We start from the raw sequence: 20,830 nt of genomic DNA on the forward strand, positions 1-20,830 counted from the left end.
GCGCAGCATTCATGGGCGCGCCTCCTGGTCTAAGTTGAGTTCGGTCTCGGTGGATGCTTATTGAGGTTCTCGGTGGGTATGGTTACCTTCGACGATCATTAATTGAGTTCAGTACGGCAAAGGCTATTGCGGTGTGTGTTTAAAAAGGAAAGGCATTTTTCGACATGGTTCACCATTGCATGTATTGATGAGGTGGGTATTCTGTATTTGTATTGTTGTTAAGAAGAGGTGCATAGCGGGTTGGGCATGGGTCAATGGTCATGAGGGGGAGTCAAGGGATTAGGGGAAGGATATGGAGGCAACTGTGGGTTCTACAAAAGTGCGCAGGTCATGTTGGTCGGCGGCAGATTCGTTCATGCTTGACCAGGGGCGCGAAGAACATGACTTACGAAGTCTGCATGGTGTGTTGTCGATTCTACTGTAACACTCGCAAGTCAAGTCAGCATTTGCTTGTACTCAAGTTCAACGATCGTGATCACACAATAGATACACAAGAATCTGCTTGAATGATTGGTGGCGCCGGGGTATTTCCTGCTACTGATCCTATCGTGGTTGTTGTCCTACAATCAAGAAAACAAAATGCTCTCTATTCTTCAAAATCTGCTGGTCATCATTCCCAGTCATCGTCGCTTTCTTCTTCTTTGATGTGCTTCTCCTTTGGAGAACTGTTGGCATGACTTGCCGCTCCACTCACGAGATCGTAGCTTGCTTCGGAGTCAGCTACAGACTTTTCATCGTGAGAGCGGCGTGGTGCTCTGAGAGTTATTGCATCTGAATCTGTGCGTGCATGTGCGCTGGATTTCGTTTGCGAAGCATCTGCGGTGTTAGGGACTTGTTCGGCTTCCCTTTCAGCTGCTTCGGTTTCTGAGTCTTCGTCCCATGCTACTTCTTCCTGGTCTGCTGCAGAGGCTGTGATTTTGTCAGTAAAGAATCTGTTACCTGGTACGGCCTTCGACTTACTTTGTAGAAGCTCCTTGCGTTTCTCGTCTTGTGATTGTACGACATGCCTGAGGAAGTAGTATCTTGTCCAGAAGGCCTTGTAGTCAACTGTCCCAGGTACCAGCTTCTCCATCGTAGACCTGAGTTCGGGATACTTGTCCAGATCTGTGGCTATGTCGTCCGTTCTGTCATCAATGTCAAACCCTGTCTTGAACTGTTGCCATCCTTCGCTCGCTTCAGGGTCTTCAGTAAAACTCGAGGGTGTGGTGTGTATCACATGCAACTGCGCGTCGAATCTCGAGGTGTGTATTACTCGTTTTCCAGTTGTGATATCCCTACTTTCGAAGATAACATCTGTGGACTGCGATTTTGAGGACGCTTCTGGGGCAGAGACAGATATGGTGTCTTTCAAGAAGTTGCGAATATTGGCTCCAAAGCGGAGAAGGGCTTCATCCGCTGCATCTTCCGCCTTTTGAACATCTTTGAGTCGCTTAGCTGCTTCAGATTTGAAGCGAGCTAGGAAGGTGTCGGTGTCTTCCTCGTCTTGCTGTTCTATTGTGGATGCGCCTGGCAACGATCTTTCCGACTCGTGCTCCTGCTGCTGCTTGCGGGCTGCCTGTAGTTCAGCCCGCTTTTCTTCGTTGACGATGTTGTCCAATTGATTCTCCGCAGCTTCTACCACGGTCTTGGTGCGTTCTACAACCAACTTCCTTGCCTCTTCCAGTACTCTTGCGGCTTCAGCCTCGCGTTTCTCGGCCTCCTTCCGCGCACTTTCATAGTAGGACGCGCCCTGTGTTCGGGTGGTGGACCACCACCCACCCAGCTTAGCGCCCCATTGCGTATTCGAGAATGCCTTGAATGTTTCCTGAAATTCGGTCTGCAAATCCTGGCGCTGTGGCTGCTGAGTGGCACGAGTGGGCGTGCTTGAAGTAGCCTCGGGATCGGACCCTGTTGTATCTGAGGGTTTGGGTGTTGAGGATCGGTCGTTTATGAGATCGTATGCGAAGTCCATAGTGGTCAGTAGTATCGTTGTCCTAGGCCGTGCTCCGAGAACAAGGTGGGTGCGTCTGGTCGTGCTGGGTAGTGGTCAGTCACACGTGCGTTGACAAGAGCAGGGTTCATGGCTGGTGGAGGCTGATCGACGCTGGCCGTCAACCACTCCACTGAGCATAACCCCAGCATAATCGCCAGGCATTTATGTCTTATCCAGGCAGCAATGCTATTGGCCTGACTGGTGCCTCAGTTTGCGAATGACTCGCAATGACTCGTACTTTTAGGATGAGTACTTTCATTTCAACGCGAAATAACGCGTTCTCAAAAGCAAGTTGATTTTCAACAAGAGGCCAGTAAGCTACAATAGTCACTTACGAAAACGCCGGTAGTGGAATGGCAGGAGCTATCACTCTATGAGCTTATGATCCAGCGCCTCTACTCTAATACTACTATAGGTTCCTCCTTGTTCGCAACGGCTTTGTATCGTACTCTGATGACGTTGTACTCGTCTGTGCCAGCCATCAGACACAGCTTTCGAGCAGCCGGATATACAACGAGGTATAGCACAATCCAATAGCATTGGACAATCGAACACGTTGAACAAACAGAGAGTGTCATAAAGGTAGAGCCGCATTTGCACATTGTCACTTTCGTCATGCCGGAGATATGGATTGGGATGTCGCCTTCTTCACTTTGACAAGCACTTTGGAGCACGAGACCTCGTAGCAGTGCGAGTTAAGCGTTTTTGCCAGCAACTTGGCCAGGCTGGTGTGTTGATCGCCGCAGAGCCGAACGAAAAAACAAGTGCAGCTTTTATCGATTGCAGTGCCCGCTATCTTTACTCGGAGTACTGTACACCCAGGCCGAATTTGCCTGCTCCTCCGAAGCCCCGCAAAGCGCACGGATATCAACCGCTTTGGCTGAGAGGAGTTCTGCCGAAGCCTAGACGCCTGCCTACAGAAACTCGAAAGTGTCTTGTCCCCACCACCCACTATGACTGTGATGTGAAATGCTGATACCACTTTCTCTGCTTGCGAAAACACGCTCACTCACGAAGAGATCTCTACAGTATTCCTCCTTGTATACGAAACATTTCACTGACAAACACGTCACTTGCGCCAATCTCCATACAGGCAGAAAAAGAGCATATTCCTTTAGCGAGCTTTCTACTGCGCATCTCCGCAGAGTATCTGCTTCTGCCGACAAGAACTACGCCCACGGGACCTCTCTGAATTCGCTTATCCCCTTGACTCAGCGACGCGGCACCAAGCTACAAGCCCTCCTCGGTGAGGGAGGACTCACAGAAATGGACAGTTACACTTTTCCGGACTACCGCTTGAAGCGGAAAATGAACGACCCAAGCAAGACACCACTGCTACTCGTCGCCTGTGGCTCGTTTTCACCAATTACTTTCCTCCACCTCCGAATGTTCGTTATGGCAGGCGATTATATAAAACACAATACCAACTTTGAGCTCATCGGTGGTTATTTGTCTCCTGTCTCGGACGCCTACAAGAAACAAGGCTTAGCCGCTGCAGAGCACAGGTGAGAGGGCATTCTCGCAACATCATGGGTCCTGCTAACAAGTCGCAGAGTTAACATGTGCAAATTGGCCATTGACAAGGCTTCGAACTGGTTGATGGTCGATACCTGGGAGGCCGAGTCAGCCGAGTACCAGCCCACTGCGCTTGTCCTGGACCACTTCGATCACGAGATAAACGTCGTACGAAAGGGTGTGGAGGCAGAGAACGGGGAGCGGAAGCAGGTTCATATTGCCCTTCTTGCTGGTGCCGATCTTATACAGACCATGTCGCAACCAGGCGTTTGGGCTGAGAAAGATTTGGAACATATACTTGGACAATATGGTTCCTTCATCGTCGAAAGACAGGGTACCGATATCGACGAAGCTCTTGCCAGCTTGCAAACATACCGAGAGAACATCTACGTCATACAACAATTAATCCAGAACGATGTCAGCAGCACCAAGATTCGTCTCTTTCTTAAGAGAGGCATGAGTGTGCAGTACCTCATTCCTGCACCCGTGGTTGAATATATCGAGCAGAACCACCTCTTCGTCGAAGAAAACCGCGGTTCCGCTTCCAGCAGCAGCCTGCCTGCCTCAAATGAGGCCAAGGGAAAAGACCCAGAACCTGCGACAGCCTCTGCGAACTGATGCCAGTTCGTAAGATAGAACGATGATAATTTCGCAAGAAAACAAATGCTTTGCTGAGCCGTGTTTATCCGCCTGTCAAGCTGGAGTGAGGACAGGCGTGCTATCGCCATTATTGGATTTTGGCTTGTTTTGACGAGAAAGATCATACTCAGGACAAAGATAAATGCCACGGCTGTGGGCTAGCAGTCCAAACATCACTTTGTGACACCCGCACGTTTCATGGCATTCTTGATGCAAGTCTGTTTTGGTCGAACTATGAATTTAGCCTTTTGAACCACAGCTCGTCCGGGAAGTCGAAACAGTGAAAACGACTGGACCGCGAAAGAACCTGTTAACCACAGCCGACACAGAATGCCGCTTCCGTGGCGTCTATCCATTAACCTGTCCCCATGAGCAGGAGTGCGCTTCGATGCAAGAAAATCCCAAATGCCAAAGATTTTGCTTGGCTTAAGACAGGCTTGATATGCTTCTTACTTATACATACAATCCGCGCGCTTTCACAACTAGTCTAAACTCTTGATACCCTGCTCGTGTTGCGACACGTCGTACTCTTTAGGATATGTCTCTATCAATCTCTTCAGCTCCTTCATTTGAGCCTTCAGATCTGGAGTCATCTCCTCGAACACATCCTCAAACATATATCGAAGCGCTGGCTTCTTTACCTTCTCAGCAGCTGAGAACTCTTGTAAAATCTGCTTTCGTATACTTGCTCTGGCTTCCTTCTCCATATCCTCGTTCCATATGCCCTTCTTCTCCATCCATTTGCGTAGTCTAGTGATTGGGTTGTCTCTGCGCTTCCACTCTTCCACCTCGCGTTTCGCTCTGTATGCGAAACTGTCGTCACTTGTACTGTGGTGACTGACTCGATAGCTCATTGCTTCGATTAGAATTGGTTTGCAGTTTCCTCCAAGGGCCATCTTTCTAGCCTCGATCATTGCTTCTCTGACAGCGAAGATGTCGTTGCCGTCCACTCGGATCGTGTCAATACCATAGCCCAATCCTCTGCTAGCGATACCGTCACCTTTGTATTGCTCTATGCTTGCCGTGGAAATAGCGAAGCCGTTGTTTCGACACACAAATACAACAGGGCAGGACTTGGTGGCAGCTATGTTCAATGCGGCGTGGAAGTCACCCTCGCTCGCTGCGCCTTCGCCAAAGTAGCAAGTCACAATCCTCGGTTTGACATTCGGATCCATCATCCGCTGCAGCTTCAGTGCATATGCCGCACCAGACGCTTGCGGAATCTGTGTAGCAAGCGGACTCGACACGGTGAATATCTTGTGCTTGCCGCTTCCATAATGTACAGGCATGTTCCGTCCTCTGCCAACATCGTCCTTGTTGGCAAATAGCTGACTCATAAGCTCTTTCAGTGTCATCCCTCGCTGGATACATACACCCTGTTCTCTATATTGGAGAAAGCAGACGTCGTCCGGATCCATCGCTGAAGCTGTTCCTACGGCGATTCCCTCCTCGCCAGCTGATACCATATAAAAGCTGGTACGGCCTTGACGTTGGGCGTCAAACATGATGATATCCATGATACTCACAGTCAACATGTTCCTGTACCATTGCAAGATTTCCTTGTCGGGCGCATTTTGAGGGTCGCGGGTGTTGTCAACCACGTTGCCGTCTGCATCTAAGATACGATATGTTGACATGGCGGTGTTTTCTGCCGGGTTTTGGAACCGCATGGTGGAGGTGAACTTGCTGTTCACGGCACCTGGGAAGTTGACACTGTCAGCTCCGGCACGTTGGCTGACGCTGGGTTGGTAGCTGGATGACTCGGCTCTGTTTGACTGCCATCGTCGTGCTTGTACTGTGGCTTGAGCAAGGGTGTTATGTTGTGGTACGAGTCTTTCGCGTAGCAGGGCAGCTTCAAGTCTGAGCGACCGCTGAGCTACCTGCTTCATGGCTATAAGCATTGAAAACTAGTAAACAGAAAGAACATTCTCATATGGTATCCCATAAACCTGGTGGGTTGAGAGTATATAGAGTACTACTCTTATAGAGAGGAATGAGTGATGTCGCTTATCCTCGGTTGTTTAAGGTTAAGTGATTTACTCGACCATCAGTGGTGTCGTTGCCTGTTTCGCGACACGATAAGTGGAAATATTCGGCCATCAACTCAGTATCTGCTCCACGGGTTATGGTACATCAGGACGAGGATATGTCGAGCTTTCTGGACACATGTGATGCCAATACTACGAGGAGTAGTTCAGACCGTGGCGTATTGTCCGGTAAAGCTTGAGCTGTGAATGGGAGATGGGAAGGACGCAGAGTCCTCATGTTCTGACAACTTGCCGCCATCATGATATACTCGTGGCGTTTAGCGGCATGTATGTTCACTGTTGAAGTACCCGAATAAAAAAGTTCCGAGATCGAGATCAACTGTTAGTATGGATCTATCTCAACTTCACTTTGCCGTACACGGCCATGTCACTTCGCATCGCCTCTAGGCGATTGCGGCTTCCTTCACAATGCAGTCGATCGTTTGCGCGTCGAGGGTTCCCACAGTCCCTCAAGCCGCTCCAAGAAGCATCAGAAAAAAACAATGCGAAGACGACGCATTTCGGATTCGAGACTGTACCGGAAGCTGAGAAGGAAGCAAGAGGTAAGTTTGAAGTCACACTTTCCGCTATACGTGCTGACTCTCTTAGTCGGAAAGGTTTTCTCCTCAGTGGCATCCTCATATGACACCATGAACGATCTAATGTCCTTGGGCATTCATCGACTCTGGAAAGATCACTTTGTCCGCTCCTTAAATCCTGGCAGTAGAGCGGCATCGCAAGATCAAGCCTGGTCAATTCTCGATATCGCTGGCGGCACAGGTGACATAGCCTTTCGTATGCTCGATCACGCCACGAACGTAAATGGCGACAACCTTACGAAAGTCACAATATCAGATATAAACCCTGATATGCTCGAGGAAGGAAAGAAAAGATCCCTGCAAACACCTTATGCGAACAGTGGCAGAATCGACTTCAAAGTAGGCAACGCAGAAAAGCTGGGCTTCGTCGCAGACAACAGTATTGACCTGTACACTGTGGCGTTTGGGATAAGAAACTTTACAGACAAAGATGCCGCACTTCGCGAAGCCTTTCGAGTGCTCAAACCTGGCGGCGTATTCGCTTGTCTGGAGTTCAGCCATGTTGACAGCTCATTGTTCAACGCATTCTACAAACGCTGGAGTTTTGGAGCTATTCCTCTGATCGGACAGGTCGTGGCTGGCGATAGAGACAGCTATCAGTACTTAGTGGAGAGCATCGAAAGGTTTCCCACGCAGAAAGAGTTCAAGGCGATGATTCAAAAAGCTGGTTTCGTAACACCTGGTGTCGGTTATGAAAACCTTACAGGTGGAATCGCAGCTATACACAAAGGTATCAAGCCTGTTTGAGAGTTGTTATTCGCACGTTCACCTCGATACCGTCAGACTTGTCCTCGAAGCAATCTCGACCTTGGCCACCGTCGAGTATCGGCGGCCGTTGATTGTCTTCAGTAGTGTTCATCAGCGCAATGTGGAAAATGGAGCAACAGTCGATCACGACGATTATTCCCAAATGACCATTGGGAAGTGGCGGTACTGCTCTATACAACTGGTTATTGCAACTCCGGTGCAGGCTTCGGACGCTCGATCGACCTGCAAAGCTGAAACGCAGTCCCACAATCATGGTTGGCTTGCCATGTGAACAGCTCCTTCTGAGGATGACAACCAGAAAGCTTGGTTCTAGGTGTTGCTTGTCAGGTACAGACCCGACAAGCGTAGCGTTATCAGGCGGGTTCTGCTTTGGCATTTCCCTACCAGCAAGCTGGTGGCGGGAGTGTGCTGACCACATACACCTCTTCACTTCTGGACAGTACGCCACCAGTGCAACATCTCTAATCTCTCTTCGAGCGATCAGTGGACTCCCAACGACGGCCTCAAACAGCTTTGCAATAGTACCAGCGACGAGACAAACCGTAGCTCGAGAGTTACTGAAGTCGTTCTGATCATCTACCTCACATCATATTACTCAGGACCAGCTTTCGTATGTGATACTAAATGCAAAAAGCTGGAAGCGCGATTCGCTTCTGGGAGTATGTTGTACAACATCTGTAATGGTATAGTGCGATATGTCTACCTTTGACTGTGTGTATGCAAACAGGCCTCACTGCTAGTATGCTAAATGAGAGCCAGCTGATGTGCAGTCGGTCAGTGTAGCTCTGTGACGTACCGGTACATTCTTCGATCAGCACCTTCCTTACCACGGCACTAATGTCTTCATTATCGTCGTCGCGTTATGCATAACCTCAAGCACTCGAGGCTTAGAAAGTGCTTGCTCGTTGTCAAATCGGCCAATGTTGCGTCGTGACTAAAGGTGGGTGGCCTGGATCACACAGCCACCTCGGTAGCTTTTGCCTTTCGACGAATAACGACTTCCAGCTGAATGATAAACTTCATGGCCCCGGATCCTCCAAGACCTTGCCACGCAATGTTGGTCGGGGCCCCGGATTGAGGAAGTACTTCAATCAGACTTCTCAATACTGTCAATTCGTTGTATAGCAGTCGACGCTACTTCCTGCCATCTACTCATATAGACGGTGTATGTCAGGACCTGATTCACTACAAACTACGATTGCGACATCTTCGAGGGAAATCCCCACGATCGGATCGTGCGGCGCTCGAATTGAAGCCATCGACAAACTCGGCACACCATTACCGTATCACCACGACGATCGTTTCAGTGCTTGGACTTCTGGGAAGGCTATTTGCATTAATTGACACCTCAAAATATTGTTCGCTGTTAGGTTCGCATTGTCCATTGAGAGTCACCTGCACAGCATCGCCTCTGGACACACAGCAGCGTTGGCGCACTGACATCAGTCGGCTAGGCTAAATTCTAGCATAGCCCAAAAATAGCTACATATTTAGCGAATACGTATCGTGACAATCCAGACATCAAGTTATAAATAAGGCATGGGTTGTTGCCAGTCAGACCTGAAAGGTGAGAAGCAAGAAGACATCGACAACCAAGCTCCTCAGCCGATCAAACAGGTCAAAACCAATTTCAGCACTGTCGACTACGACGCTGCTGCATCCGGCAGACGAGATACAATAGTCGCACCTGAAGAGGTTAGACAAAAGTCGAACCCGCTACCCTCGCTATCAGAGAAGGAGACAAGCAGCTTGCACCCGCAGAGTTTAGATAGCACTGCCGTCAGCTCGACCAAGCCTCAAGTGACCGGCGACGATCGAATCAGTTTCGACAACAGAATCGAAGACCAGCCAAGTCTTGGTATCGAGAGCAGACACATAGAGGATACGCAAACCAGATTACCTTACGAGGACGTCACAGCTTCACCTACCACACCGACTGCTGCGCACACTATTGGTGAACAGCTACCTGGGACCAAGACATATCCAAGTGAGAAGCTTGAACACAGAGCTCTCTAGGTGGCTTAGCCTGCTGTCAACAAAGACAAACTCACAAGCACAATCGCACCGAGCATATCATTATGGGACTCTTCAACAAATCCAAGAAGCTACCCGAAGATCCTTCTAACCCAATCTTGTCGTCTGAATCTGGCGGCGTCACCACAGAGGACAGACCTCGGAAGAAGTCTCTCTACCAAAAGTACCAGGATCTCAAACGAGGTCCATCGACCTCCCAGCTCAGCGAAGAGGACCTCAAGAAGTATACTGGGATGGATCGGACTGAATTTGACAAGTGGGCTGCGACAACACCTGGAGTGGCTGGCGGTCAAGCAGCTGGCAGTTTAACCGCTGGAGGAAACAGTGGGCTTGGAGGTACTGCAGCTGGGGAAGGGCTTGGAGGATGGGGTCGTGAGGCCGGAAAGCAGCCTACCATTAGATAGGTTGGCCGAACAAATGCTTTAATGGAAGAAACCATAAAGTCCATACTCATGATAGTGACAGATAATTTGAATAAGTTGACAGCTCTGTAATAAAATTCACGACTGTGCGGGTCAACTCAATCAATATCGAAGCGTGTCTGTGCATTCCCTTGTCGTCCACATGCTAGTTCCTTGCAGATACTGCCGGGACGACGTGCTTCCAATGCAGATATGCAAACCTCGCCTACTAGTGTCAAGCAGCATAGCTGCAGACAGTGCGACGTGCTCGTAGACTGTAGCATGAAGAGAACGACGGCTGACGATGGCACGAACTTGAACTCCGCCACGTCCGCGTATGAGCTACGGTAGTCCATGTGATCTACTTACACCTTCAGTCGCATGTCGGTTCCATAATTATTTTCCCTCGAAATTTTGACTGGTGAGCGCCAATTGAAGCAGGCATTTCTGTCTTGAATTTTGCAGAAAGAGGGCTTATACATCCAAAGTCCGAACACCATGAAACGCAAGCTTGACGAGAACGATGCGCCAACAGTGGAAGTACCATTTAAAGCAGCAGAAAGCCTTCAATCCAACAAACCGACATTTGACTCTTTGAACCTCGATGCCCGCCTACTGCAGTCCTTAGCGAAGTCGAAGTATCTCGAACCGACCCCTGTGCAAGCACAAGTAATACCACTGGCTATTGAAGGCAGGAATATATTAGCAAAGTCGAAGACTGGTAGCGGCAAGACTGCTGCGTACGTTCTGCCATGTATACAAGCAATACTTGAAGCCAAGGCACATGGCTCCAAGTCAAAGGGCATCTCGGTTCTGGTGCTGGTCCCGACTCACGAGCTCTCAGATCAAGTCGCACGCACTTTCGCTAGTCTCAGCGAATTCTGCGGAAAAGAGGTTAGAGCATTGAACTTGAACCAAAAGGCCAGCGCATCTGTACTTGCAGCAAAACTCAATGAGACGCCGGATGTGCTCGTATCGACTCCAGGAAAGGTGGCGCAGTTACTCACCAGTTCAACCTTGTCTCTGAGCACGATAGCAAAGTTGATAATCGACGAAGCCGATCGTGTACTCTCCTATGGTCACGAGGAAGATATCGAAAAGATTTCCAAAGCCGTTCCTGCAGGAATTCAAACCTTTCTCATCAGTGCCACGTTGACACCTGAAGTCGACCAGCTGCGGTCAACCTTCGCTCAGGACTACGCTGTCGTCGACGTGGAGGACAAAGAAGAGGAAGGTCAAGAGGTTAAACAGTACATGATTAAATGTGGTGAAGAAGACAAGTTCCTGCTCATATATGTTATATTCAAGCTGAAGTTGGTGAAAGGGAAGTGCATCATATTTGTTCAAGACATCGATCGCAGTTACAGGTTAAAGCTATATCTTGAGCAGTTTGGCATCAGGTCCTGCATTCTCAACTCTGAATTACCCGTCAATTCTCGACTACATGCTGTGCAAGAATTCAACCGAGGCTTGTATGACATCCTGATAGCCGCAGACGAGCAGGAAGTTATTGGAGGCATCCAACGGAAATCGAGGAAAGTAGATGCAGAATCGGGACCGGAAAATGGCTCAGCAAGTGAAGAGGAAGAAAATCAAACGACCACCAAGAAGTCCACGAAACCCCGACAGAAAGACTTTGGCGTATCTCGCGGAATCGACTTTCAAAATGTTTCTTGTGTTCTCAACTTCGATCTGCCCACAACTTCCAAATCGTACACTCACCGCATCGGTCGTACTGCGCGAGCTAGCAAATCCGGCACGGCAATTTCATTCGTTATACCCACCGAAGAGTTCGGCAAGCACAAATACACATCCGTCTCCTCATCACGCCACGACGAACGAGTGATGGGAAGGATCAAAGCACGACAAGCCAAAAGGGGCCGAGAAATCCTAGATCACCCCTTCAACATGTCACAAGTCGAAGGTTTCCGATACCGCATGCAAGATGCACTAAAAGCAGTCACTCCCAACAAGATCCGAGAAGCAAGAACGCGAGAAATCAAGCAAGAACTCCTCAAAAGCGACAAGTTGTCCAAGCATTTCGAGGAGAATCCAGAGGACTTGAAAGCGCTCAGACACGATACCAGCAGTGGCGCGGGTATCATTCGTGTACAAAATCATCTCAAGCACGTTCCTGAATATCTTTTGCCAGGAGGAAAGCGCCAAAAGGCTGGGGATGGGGCGTTCGTTAGCTTCAATAAGAACGAGAAGAAGGGGGCAGGACAGGGAGGGAGACAGTACAGAGGTAAGAAGCCTCAGGGTCGTAGGATTGATCCGTTAAAGAGTTTTAAGACCAAGAGGAAATGAAGTGAGTGCTTGCAAATGAATGAGTGAAAGACTAGAAATACGAGATAGGCCGGTAATGCATATAGTCACGGGCACTAAGTGATGCCAAAGGCTTATGTGATGGGAACTAGGAACTTAGAACAAGCCAGGGACGAGAAGCATTGGTTCACTTTGACTTGTAAAAAGCACAGAGTGACAGTCATGTGGAGTGAGAAGACCGGACTTTTTTTATCTGAATATGGCAGAGGTTGAAGCAGTTGTCACTAGATAGTGCATAACAACAGTGTCAAGATTGAGATTCAAGTCCTTGGTACGGCAGCCAAAGAGGACGGAAGTCTCACTACATCGGAAAATGCTTCTGACACATGGCCAGCCACAAAGTATGGTGTCTACATTCATTGAAGAGGACTGTCTATCCAATTCCGAAAGACCGTCCTCTTCGGGCGAGTCGACCTCCTCATAGTAGTGATAGGCTTGTGAACCATCGCCTTGCAAGGGAGAGCAAACGTTCTCCGTACCCAAGTCTCGTGGTGCTCTAGTGACTTGGGAATGTCACGCCATATTGGAAGTGGGAAATTGATGAAGACTTAGGTCCAGATGAACCGTGCGTGCTGCTATGTTCATGCCATCTGAGGTAGTCCACACGTTTTATTGTGCGTTCTTGCAACCACGCTCGACTTCTGTATGCCATGAAGTGTCCGTCACGTCTTGTTTCCGAGTCTTCTGGACAACTGGTTGCAGCAATTCTTGTGTCTCTTCACTCTTCGTCGAGGAGCAGCTTAGTAATCTTGCCGACAGCAATAGTCTGTCCTTGATCACGAAGTGTAAATCTGCCAAGTTGAGGATAGTCCTCGAATCTTTCGACACAAATCTTTCCACCACCGCTCGTTACTCTCATTCGAGCGATGATAGCCATGCCCTTTGACGCGAATGGCGGCGGTTTCTTGCTCTTTCGACCAGTTTTTGGTTCCAACTTGTGCAACAGCGCTTCAAAAGTGACTTCTTCAGTAGCCGCGTGAACGTGTACGACACAATTGAAGCCGGCCGACAAGATTGATCTAAGTTCCACGATATTGATCTGAGCTTCAAAAGCAGAAACACAATGTACCAGTCTCTTCGGCGAGCACAACACGAAGCCGGGCATGATATCCTCCTCTTCGATACCTCGAATTCTCATTCGCACTTGTTCTCCGCAAGTAGCGTGAGGAATTTCTTCTTCCGTTTCGCCGTACAAAGCAGAAATGCTAATCTGCTCGCGATTTGGCATCATGGTCAAGCTTGAGGTCTTTTGGACGACACCGGCCTCGATTCGTCCCTCAATCATAGTTCCTAGGTCACGGTATTTGGCACCCACAGGCATCATGAATGGAGCATTCAAGTTTCTTGCGATTTTCTTCATGTTGTCAAGGAATTCTAGGAGTGACGGTCCCTCGTGCCATGGGGCAACGTCTTTAGGTATGCGTTCTTTGACACCAATACCTGTTTGAGCTGATATTGGCAAGAAGGTTGAATCGAGACCCATTTTCTTCTTGAGGAAGGGCTTGAGTTTTGTTTCGATTTCCTTGTACCGTTCCTCTGCCCATTCGACAGTAACATCGTCCATCTTGTTCACCGCAACAACGACTTCTTTAGCGCCGGTCGTCTTAATGAGCATAGCGTGTTCTTGTGTCTGGCCTCCTTTTTCGAACCCAGTTTCGAATTCACCTTTTCGTGCAGAAATGACAAGAATAGCAACATCGGCCTGAGCTGCACCACTTAGCATATTGGGAACATAAGTCTTATGACCTGGAGCGTCAAGGATAGTGTATCGACGCTTCTCAGTCTCAAAGAAGCCTCTGCCGACCTCGATAGTTTTGCCTTTTGCACGTTCTTCGGTGTTGAGATCCATGACCCACGAGATGTACCACGTTTCTCTTCCCGCGTCCTTGGCTTCTCTTTTGTATTTGTCCAGTGTCCGCTCATCAACCATACCGGTTTGAATTAAAACTTGTCCACCCAGTGTCGATTTACCTGCATCAACATGACCTATAAAGATGATATTCACGTGTTCTTTTCCGTACATCTCCTCCAGCACAGAAGAGTCGACATCTGCGGTTTGTGCTTGAGCAATAGCATCCGCATCGACCTTCTTTTTAGTTTCTGCTGGAGTAGGCGAGGCCTTGCCGCTAGTCTTCGAAGGAGGTGTCGTCTTCCCAGATATTTTGTCACCAGTCTTTTCTACAGCTTTTGCCGCTGCAACCTTGGCCCCTGTCTCAGCAGGTGTTTGGGCGGCATCAGCAGCTTTATCTTCTGAAGGCGCAGTCTTTGCAGTCGGAGAATCGACCTTCTTCTCTGCAGCCTTGAGAGGTGCAGGCACACCTATAGACAGGACCTTAGCCTTCGGTGGTGCGGCTGTATCTGGCTTTGCAGCTGGAGCTGGAGCAGCAGCAGACTTCGCGGCGGTGGATGTAGGCGTGGCACTTGAGTCAGCAGCACCTCTCTTAGCGATACTTATTGGCGCTCCCTGTTTCGGTTGAAATTGCCCAGGAGCTTGATTGAAGGCGGCGAACTGGGCATTATTGTTCTGTCGAGGTTGTTGCTGCTGATATTGCTGGTACTGGTTGAAACCCTGCTGAGGGTATTGCTGATACTGTCCATATCCTTGCTGCGGCTGCTGACCATAACCAGCATATTGTTGCTGATAGCCGTTGTACTGCTGGTATTGTTGACCAGGTGTAAAATTGGACGCGCCTGGTTGAAAGGACGAAGCGCCTGGCCGGAAGGTATTTGCTCCAATGTTCATATTTTGTGTCTGTCTATTAAGTTCCTCATCCTGTGCTGCCGCATCTTCCCAAGAGTCATAGTTTCCCGACATCTTGAATACACAACGACCTTGAATGTGGTATGTATGGAGGAGAGGACAAGGTTAGAATTTTCTTCGATTATTAACAAGTATTTGCGGCGATCTTGAGTTGCGAAGCCGTTCCGTAGAGGTGGTGGTTGTCGTTTGTGCTCGTGTCGGACCGTTCAGCTTTTATCATGAATGTAGTTGGGGCAAAGGAGAAAATTGGCTCAATGACAGGACAATTGGTCGTTCTGACTGTGCAAAGACTCACACATGCCCCAAGGGCCGCGCTAGACCTTTGTGCCCCACCAAAATCCGCAAGAGGAGACGATAACGACCAGACACGCTGAAAGCCTGCTTATGACGTACCTGGCTTCATGCCTGTACAAGAAAGACGCGTGCCTGGCGTGCCGACGTGTTGGTGACCATCTCATCATCACTTCCCGCATGTCGCTGAAAGATGGTGAAGGCTGATGAAAGAGCAAACCACAGCGCTATGTTGTTGTATTTAAGCCTGCGTACTGTCTATACTGTCGTTCTAGGTCACAATGCAAATCAATGTGACCGACAATTGATGAGCCTTCCTCTTGCTACCTGTACAATGTTGTTTGCTCCACTACGCGTGTAGGAGTTCTTAAATGCAGGATAAGATTTCAAATTTGCTTATACGTAACGAGGCTACTCCTCTTGCCTGATCACTCAAGCAGGTTTCCCGGATCCATTGATCTGTCTGTATTGTCACTATCAGCTATTACGATATCTTGTATCCCAGGATTTTGCGTTGACTTGACTTCATCGAGTTTGCTTCTCCCTCAAACCTGTCAACGACAAAATGGACGCTCTTTTGGGGAAGGTTACGCAGCAGGCTATGAACTATGCGATCAAGTCCGGCATCACCTTGACGGCTACCTACGCCCTCAAACAATCAACCAAGCTCCTTCAAAATGCACCGAAAAGCAGCGCGAGTAATGAGCTGTATGAGCTTCAGAAAGTCAGTCTTGCCCTCCCTTCTCAACTGCTCTCAGACCACTGACAAACCGACAGCGCATAGAGCACAAGATCCGTATTGTTTCTCCAGCTATTGACATGATTGAGCTGATTGCAGCTCGTGGAAACACTTCCTTGGAATCAGCCGTCTCGCTAACCAAAGAACTACGGCGTGATATTGAAAGACTAAGTGTACGCCTTGCTAAGGCTGTAGCGGCTTCACAAGAATACAGGGCTGGTAGTCAACGTTCTAAGCTAGCAGGCGCTGCAGCAGACGAGCAAGAGATCCAGCTCATTACCTACGATATGAAACAGTTACTACTACGGATCGAGGACGCGGTGCCACTCATCAGCTTGGCCTTGACTACATCAGGTGCCAAACTGTCCACTCAACTTCCATCTACCGTATCGCCTTCACGCTTGTTGCAAGCAAGCATGTTCATGACTACAGGCGATGCCCAATACATGGCGTCACCGCATCGTGTGGCTCAAATCGGGCCGACGTTCACCCTCTGTGTTTACATGCTATTTGCTGGATACGATAGACCAGAGTCAGAGGAGGATGTACGAGAAACTACGTGGAAAGAGGTCATACACAAAGCTCGGGTGAAGCTTCGACGAGTACCTCTGGATGTTGTGATATCAACTGGTTCCGGTTCTGATGCTTTAGAGGCGCACCAAATCTCCACAACTAGGCAAACGCCATCTCAGAACGAGTCGTCCTCACAGATCCGAGGGGAAACTAGATCTGACGAATTTGCTTATCAGCTTGTCATTGTAGAAGACTTTGATGACGATCGACATCACGACTTCGAGGACGGTGATGCCAAACCTGGCCCTTTCGACGACGTGAAGCGAGCTGGCATACGGGAAATGATCCCTGTTCATGAGATCTCCAAGATCTTCTATGCAGACACGAGCAAAGTCCTCAATATAGGCATGGATGCTGAGTCCAACCACCCTGTCCTCCTGCTAAGACGCGACGTTCAAGCCGTACCACCACGCAGAATGTTCCCAGGCGACTCGGAAGATTCTCCCCAAGCGAACGATGAATCGACCAAGCACAAGGACGACGGTCGACCACAAACGGAGGAAGAGAAGGCGTATGTCAAGAACGAGCACAAAGAGCGAAAGCATGACCCGTGGCGACTACCACCCTCTCTCGATCCTGAATGGCTTGCACTAGAGGTTTACACGGAAGCTTCTGCTTCCGAAGACTCTGAAGACGATGAGGAATACAAAGAAGACTTTGCAACTCCAGATGAGGGTGTGGACTCATCTCAGCTATCAGTATCAATGTCTACATTGAACATCGATTCGCCACAAATGGCGACCCCACAGCCACCCTCTTCCCAGGCGTGGCAGCCTCAGATCAAGACCTCATTGTCGTTGCTAGAACTGCTCCTCCGGTTGACTAGTTTACAGCAATTCCAGCAACAATCACATTTATCGATACCTGACGAGCTTCTGAACTTCTTCTTGGAAGAGTCTGCTTCAACGGGCGCGGGAGGAAATGAGCAACACCGCCAAGCAATACGTGCTGATGCACGAAGAAGGGTAGGATGGGATCCTTATGACGAGAGCCCGGTCAAACATCGAGGCGAAGAGTATCAGCATCACGCATATTATGGAAGCCCTGGAGTTCGTCAGCAGTACCAATACAGCCACAACGGCAGTATGGCTAGTCCAGGTCCGCCACCAACTCATCGAGCTGGTACTGACAGTCCTGGCATGCAAACTCGGAGCATCACAGGCACTCCAGACAGTCAATCAAGAGGAACACCTCTTTCGCCGCCAGCAAGCAGCTATAATAAGGTTACTATCAGCAACCGGCCAGAATGGCTCAAAAGACCAGTTGATTCGCGCAGTGGAAGTCCACTGAGGCCTAACACTATGCACAGCGACGAAGGTATTGGCACAAGTCCTAGTGATCCTCCAGGAATGCGTCCTTGATAGTCAGAATAGTACAATGCACTGTGGTGGTCGGAGTCTTTCGTGCTGTCTCTGGAGGTGTTCTCTCCTCATGTAATCATGGTAATTCAGAGAAAAGTTATACGAAGAGAAAAAGCTGTGCAAAATTTAAGAGCATGTGCAACGGACGGTTTGCGGCCCGGTGGACGGACACGCCGCAAAGTGGATGAGACCGAGGGCTCGGGAAGGCGTATCTCGACTGTTGATTGTACTTATGAAGAACGTGAAATATATCTCTATTTCCGATCGGCCAAGATCTTGGAATGTCCGTAAATGTGACCTGATTCTACTAACTGCGACAAATATAACATGATGCTGGCTGCCTATGCGCCTGTGACAACGCTCTTCCATCTGCAGTGAATGGAGCTCTCCGAATCCGGTCCACCGATGAGTCGAGCGCATGGTCCTGTTATCGCTCCCAGGATGGTAGAAGACGACAGTGAACAGAGACCTGCAAAGAGGCGGCGCGTCCTGGCTTGCGACACCTGCAGGAGACTCAAGAACCGATGTGAATACGATGCCTCGATTGGCAAATGCACAAGATGTAGACGCTTGAGGTAGAGGTTACTCCTCCCACCAGATGGCATATCCAATGGTGCTAATACTACTTTAGACTGGAATGCTCTCTAAGACCGTCCTCGTCCGACATCCAAGAAGCTCCTCCATATGACTCGGCGACCAACTTGGGCTCGATAGAAGAGAAGTGAGTACGTCTGTCGCAACGCAGGCTGCGCTAACGGTACTGCTCTAGATTGGGTGAACACAGCGTGCTACTGAACGATATCAGAGACATCGTACAGCGAATACAAGTCCAATCGCAAAGCCCTCAACAGTACAAAGCTGAAAGACCACGAAGTCAATCTCTCGACACTGCCGAGCTCGAGAATGGCAATGAGGAGGATCAGTCTGTTAACAATCCTGCTGCAGACAGAAATACCACCTCAGCGCCAGTCAACCTGATCAGAAATCGGTTCTCGGCTCTAAGTGGGCTGGCGAGACTGGCCAGAAACTCCAAAGACGTGGTCGAGCTCGGCTTGCTTTCAGAACGGCAGGCTCTCACGCTACAAGAGTTGTTCTTTCAGAGAATTGGCCCGTGGATCGGGATCACAAATTGGAACGCCATCTCGGAAGCCCGGGACGTTCGCAGAATATCACCATTGCTTTTTGCAGCCATCTGCCTACAGGGCGCCCGTCTGGATCCTTCCTTCTGCAACACGGTTCAGCACGATCAGCTGTATGAACATGTCCGAACTCTTACTGGGCGCGAACTGCTAATCTGTCCTCTACCATTGGAATCTGTATGCGCTCTTCTTATCCTGGCTATATGGAGCACTAGTCCCAAAGAGAAGGCCGAGTTCATTGATAGCTGGTTGATGAGTGGATATGCTGTACAGCAAGCCAAATTGTCGATCAACTTTACCTCGCTTTTGAAGCACCTTAACGAAGGCAGAGCCGACCATGTCGATCAAAGAAGATTAAGGCTCTGGAACATGATATGCTTATGTCACTTACAGTTCGCCGTTGGGACTGGACGACCCTCGGTCATTGCGCCAGAATACCTGGAACATTGCCCCTCCATCTTGAACACCATTGAAGCCACAGTTTATGATGGTATATCTGTCGCCACATTACAATTGTTTGCGATTGTTCAGGACCTTCTTAAGCACAACAATCTGACAGAAGATCATTCGAGAAGGCATCTGAAATCATGGACTAATAAGTGGGGTCACTTGCTCGATGCAAACGATCACAGAGTCTGTGTGCTGCAAATGGCTATTGACTTCTGCCATCTGGTACTAGATCGAAGGTGCCTCGATCATCTCAACAACTCTCCCTCTCCTACTGCCGAACGACCCACTACTTCCCCAAACGATGGTCAGCTAAATTCACCCTCGGCATCGAGCAGGGCTGATAGGTCGTCACTACACAACCACGGCCTACGTGAACGGTACTTTCTCTTATGCAAGGAACATGCTATGCAATTACTGCTGACCTTCAAATCGTTGCCACCGACGACAAGCGAGGAGGTACCAGAATTCTTGCATTTGTGTGTGGTATACGCAATGATAGTGCTTGCGGAACTTTACAAGGAGCAGCCCCACGACCCGGCCGTACCGAGTTTGATTCGTGAAACGCTCGCATATGGCCAGCAAGCCGTATCAGGCACAACAATCAGCTTCGAAGTTACCAAGGCTGCGCTTGGTGAGTTCCTAGGAAACACCGACATCCAAACACATCAGCAGCATCTGGTTGCCCATGCACATAACCATCACCTCGAGGCTGCCCCTGCACCAACTGAAATGTGGGACCTGCCTCAGATGGAGGACTTGTTCAGTGGTGCCTTCGCGACTGACAATTATCGCTGGTATGGTTGAAGAAACGGCGATTACCACCTTCCTGTTTTAGTGGGCTTGATAAGGTCGTGGAGGCTAAGACGGAGAGGGTTTTTGCTCAACATCGTGGATATCTACTTAGTGCTGGGTAGAGCGTACTTTCTTACACGCAGGTATAAATATCTGCTGGTTATAGATATATATTGCATCACAACTACTTACTCCCATCGCGATTGTATCGATCTGTCTTCACAAATACTATGGTGTGTTCTGTCGTTACATGCCATACTCTGCGAAGGTCATGACGACCCAGCTAATCTGGTCTTGTCGCGACGTATTTGAATGCCTAGAGGCTACCAGGCGTGCTCTAGAGGCTGTAGCTGCCTGAGGCCTAAGCACAAGGAAGCTATACCCGACTTCTCCATCGAAAAACGAGCCTGAATGGCAATTTTTCGCGGCCACCCAAGATGCGGA

At 49.2% G+C, this 20,830-nt stretch overlaps 9 protein-coding genes across 9 annotated transcripts; 6 read left to right on the plus strand and 3 right to left on the minus strand.

The window, feature by feature from the left end:
• Positions 1 to 610: 610 nt before the first annotated feature.
• Positions 611 to 1,951, minus strand: LTR64_003137 (uncharacterized protein; the record flags this gene model as incomplete). Its single annotated transcript, XM_064897500.1, has 2 exons — positions 611 to 909; positions 961 to 1,951. The coding sequence occupies 2 exons, from the start codon at positions 1,949 to 1,951 to the stop codon at positions 611 to 613; spliced, it is 1,290 nt and encodes a 429-aa protein (XP_064756450.1).
• Positions 1,952 to 3,238: 1,287 nt separating this feature from the next.
• Positions 3,239 to 4,105, plus strand: NMA1 (Nicotinamide/nicotinic acid mononucleotide adenylyltransferase 1; the record flags this gene model as incomplete). The annotated part of the gene is made up of 2 exons (XM_064897501.1): positions 3,239 to 3,477; positions 3,526 to 4,105. 2 exons carry the CDS (start codon positions 3,239 to 3,241, stop codon positions 4,103 to 4,105), a joined length of 819 nt encoding a protein of 272 aa, XP_064756451.1.
• Positions 4,106 to 4,608: 503 nt separating this feature from the next.
• On the minus strand, positions 4,609 to 6,015 carry LTR64_003139 (uncharacterized protein; the record flags this gene model as incomplete). Its single annotated transcript, XM_064897502.1, has 1 exon — positions 4,609 to 6,015. The coding sequence occupies one exon, from the start codon at positions 6,013 to 6,015 to the stop codon at positions 4,609 to 4,611; it is 1,407 nt and encodes a 468-aa protein (XP_064756452.1).
• A 523-nt stretch (positions 6,016 to 6,538) lies between these two features.
• Positions 6,539 to 7,499, plus strand: COQ5 (2-hexaprenyl-6-methoxy-1,4-benzoquinone methyltransferase; the record flags this gene model as incomplete). The annotated part of the gene is made up of 2 exons (XM_064897503.1): positions 6,539 to 6,716; positions 6,763 to 7,499. The coding sequence occupies 2 exons, from the start codon at positions 6,539 to 6,541 to the stop codon at positions 7,497 to 7,499; spliced, it is 915 nt and encodes a 304-aa protein (XP_064756453.1).
• Positions 7,500 to 9,059: 1,560 nt separating this feature from the next.
• LTR64_003141 (uncharacterized protein) lies at positions 9,060 to 9,958 on the plus strand (the record flags this gene model as incomplete). The annotated part of the gene is made up of 2 exons (XM_064897504.1): positions 9,060 to 9,507; positions 9,537 to 9,958. The coding sequence occupies 2 exons, from the start codon at positions 9,060 to 9,062 to the stop codon at positions 9,956 to 9,958; spliced, it is 870 nt and encodes a 289-aa protein (XP_064756454.1).
• Positions 9,959 to 10,453: 495 nt separating this feature from the next.
• On the plus strand, positions 10,454 to 12,262 carry DBP9 (ATP-dependent DNA/RNA helicase; the record flags this gene model as incomplete). Its single annotated transcript, XM_064897505.1, has 1 exon — positions 10,454 to 12,262. The coding sequence occupies one exon, from the start codon at positions 10,454 to 10,456 to the stop codon at positions 12,260 to 12,262; it is 1,809 nt and encodes a 602-aa protein (XP_064756455.1).
• A 736-nt stretch (positions 12,263 to 12,998) lies between these two features.
• On the minus strand, positions 12,999 to 15,095 carry SUP35 (translation termination factor GTPase eRF3; the record flags this gene model as incomplete). The annotated part of the gene is made up of 1 exon (XM_064897506.1): positions 12,999 to 15,095. One exon carries the CDS (start codon positions 15,093 to 15,095, stop codon positions 12,999 to 13,001), a length of 2,097 nt encoding a protein of 698 aa, XP_064756456.1.
• Positions 15,096 to 15,897: 802 nt separating this feature from the next.
• On the plus strand, positions 15,898 to 18,005 carry YRB30 (Ran-specific GTPase-activating protein 30; the record flags this gene model as incomplete). The annotated part of the gene is made up of 2 exons (XM_064897507.1): positions 15,898 to 16,056; positions 16,110 to 18,005. 2 exons carry the CDS (start codon positions 15,898 to 15,900, stop codon positions 18,003 to 18,005), a joined length of 2,055 nt encoding a protein of 684 aa, XP_064756457.1.
• Positions 18,006 to 18,446: 441 nt separating this feature from the next.
• LTR64_003145 (uncharacterized protein) lies at positions 18,447 to 20,398 on the plus strand (the record flags this gene model as incomplete). The annotated part of the gene is made up of 3 exons (XM_064897508.1): positions 18,447 to 18,580; positions 18,637 to 18,726; positions 18,775 to 20,398. 3 exons carry the CDS (start codon positions 18,447 to 18,449, stop codon positions 20,396 to 20,398), a joined length of 1,848 nt encoding a protein of 615 aa, XP_064756458.1.
• Positions 20,399 to 20,830: the final 432 nt, after the last annotated feature.

The sequence above is a fragment of the Lithohypha guttulata genome, assembly GCF_036872675.1.
Source record: "Lithohypha guttulata strain CCFEE 5908 chromosome Unknown scaffold_2, whole genome shotgun sequence".
NCBI classification, from domain to species: domain Eukaryota; kingdom Fungi; phylum Ascomycota; class Eurotiomycetes; order Chaetothyriales; family Trichomeriaceae; genus Lithohypha; species Lithohypha guttulata.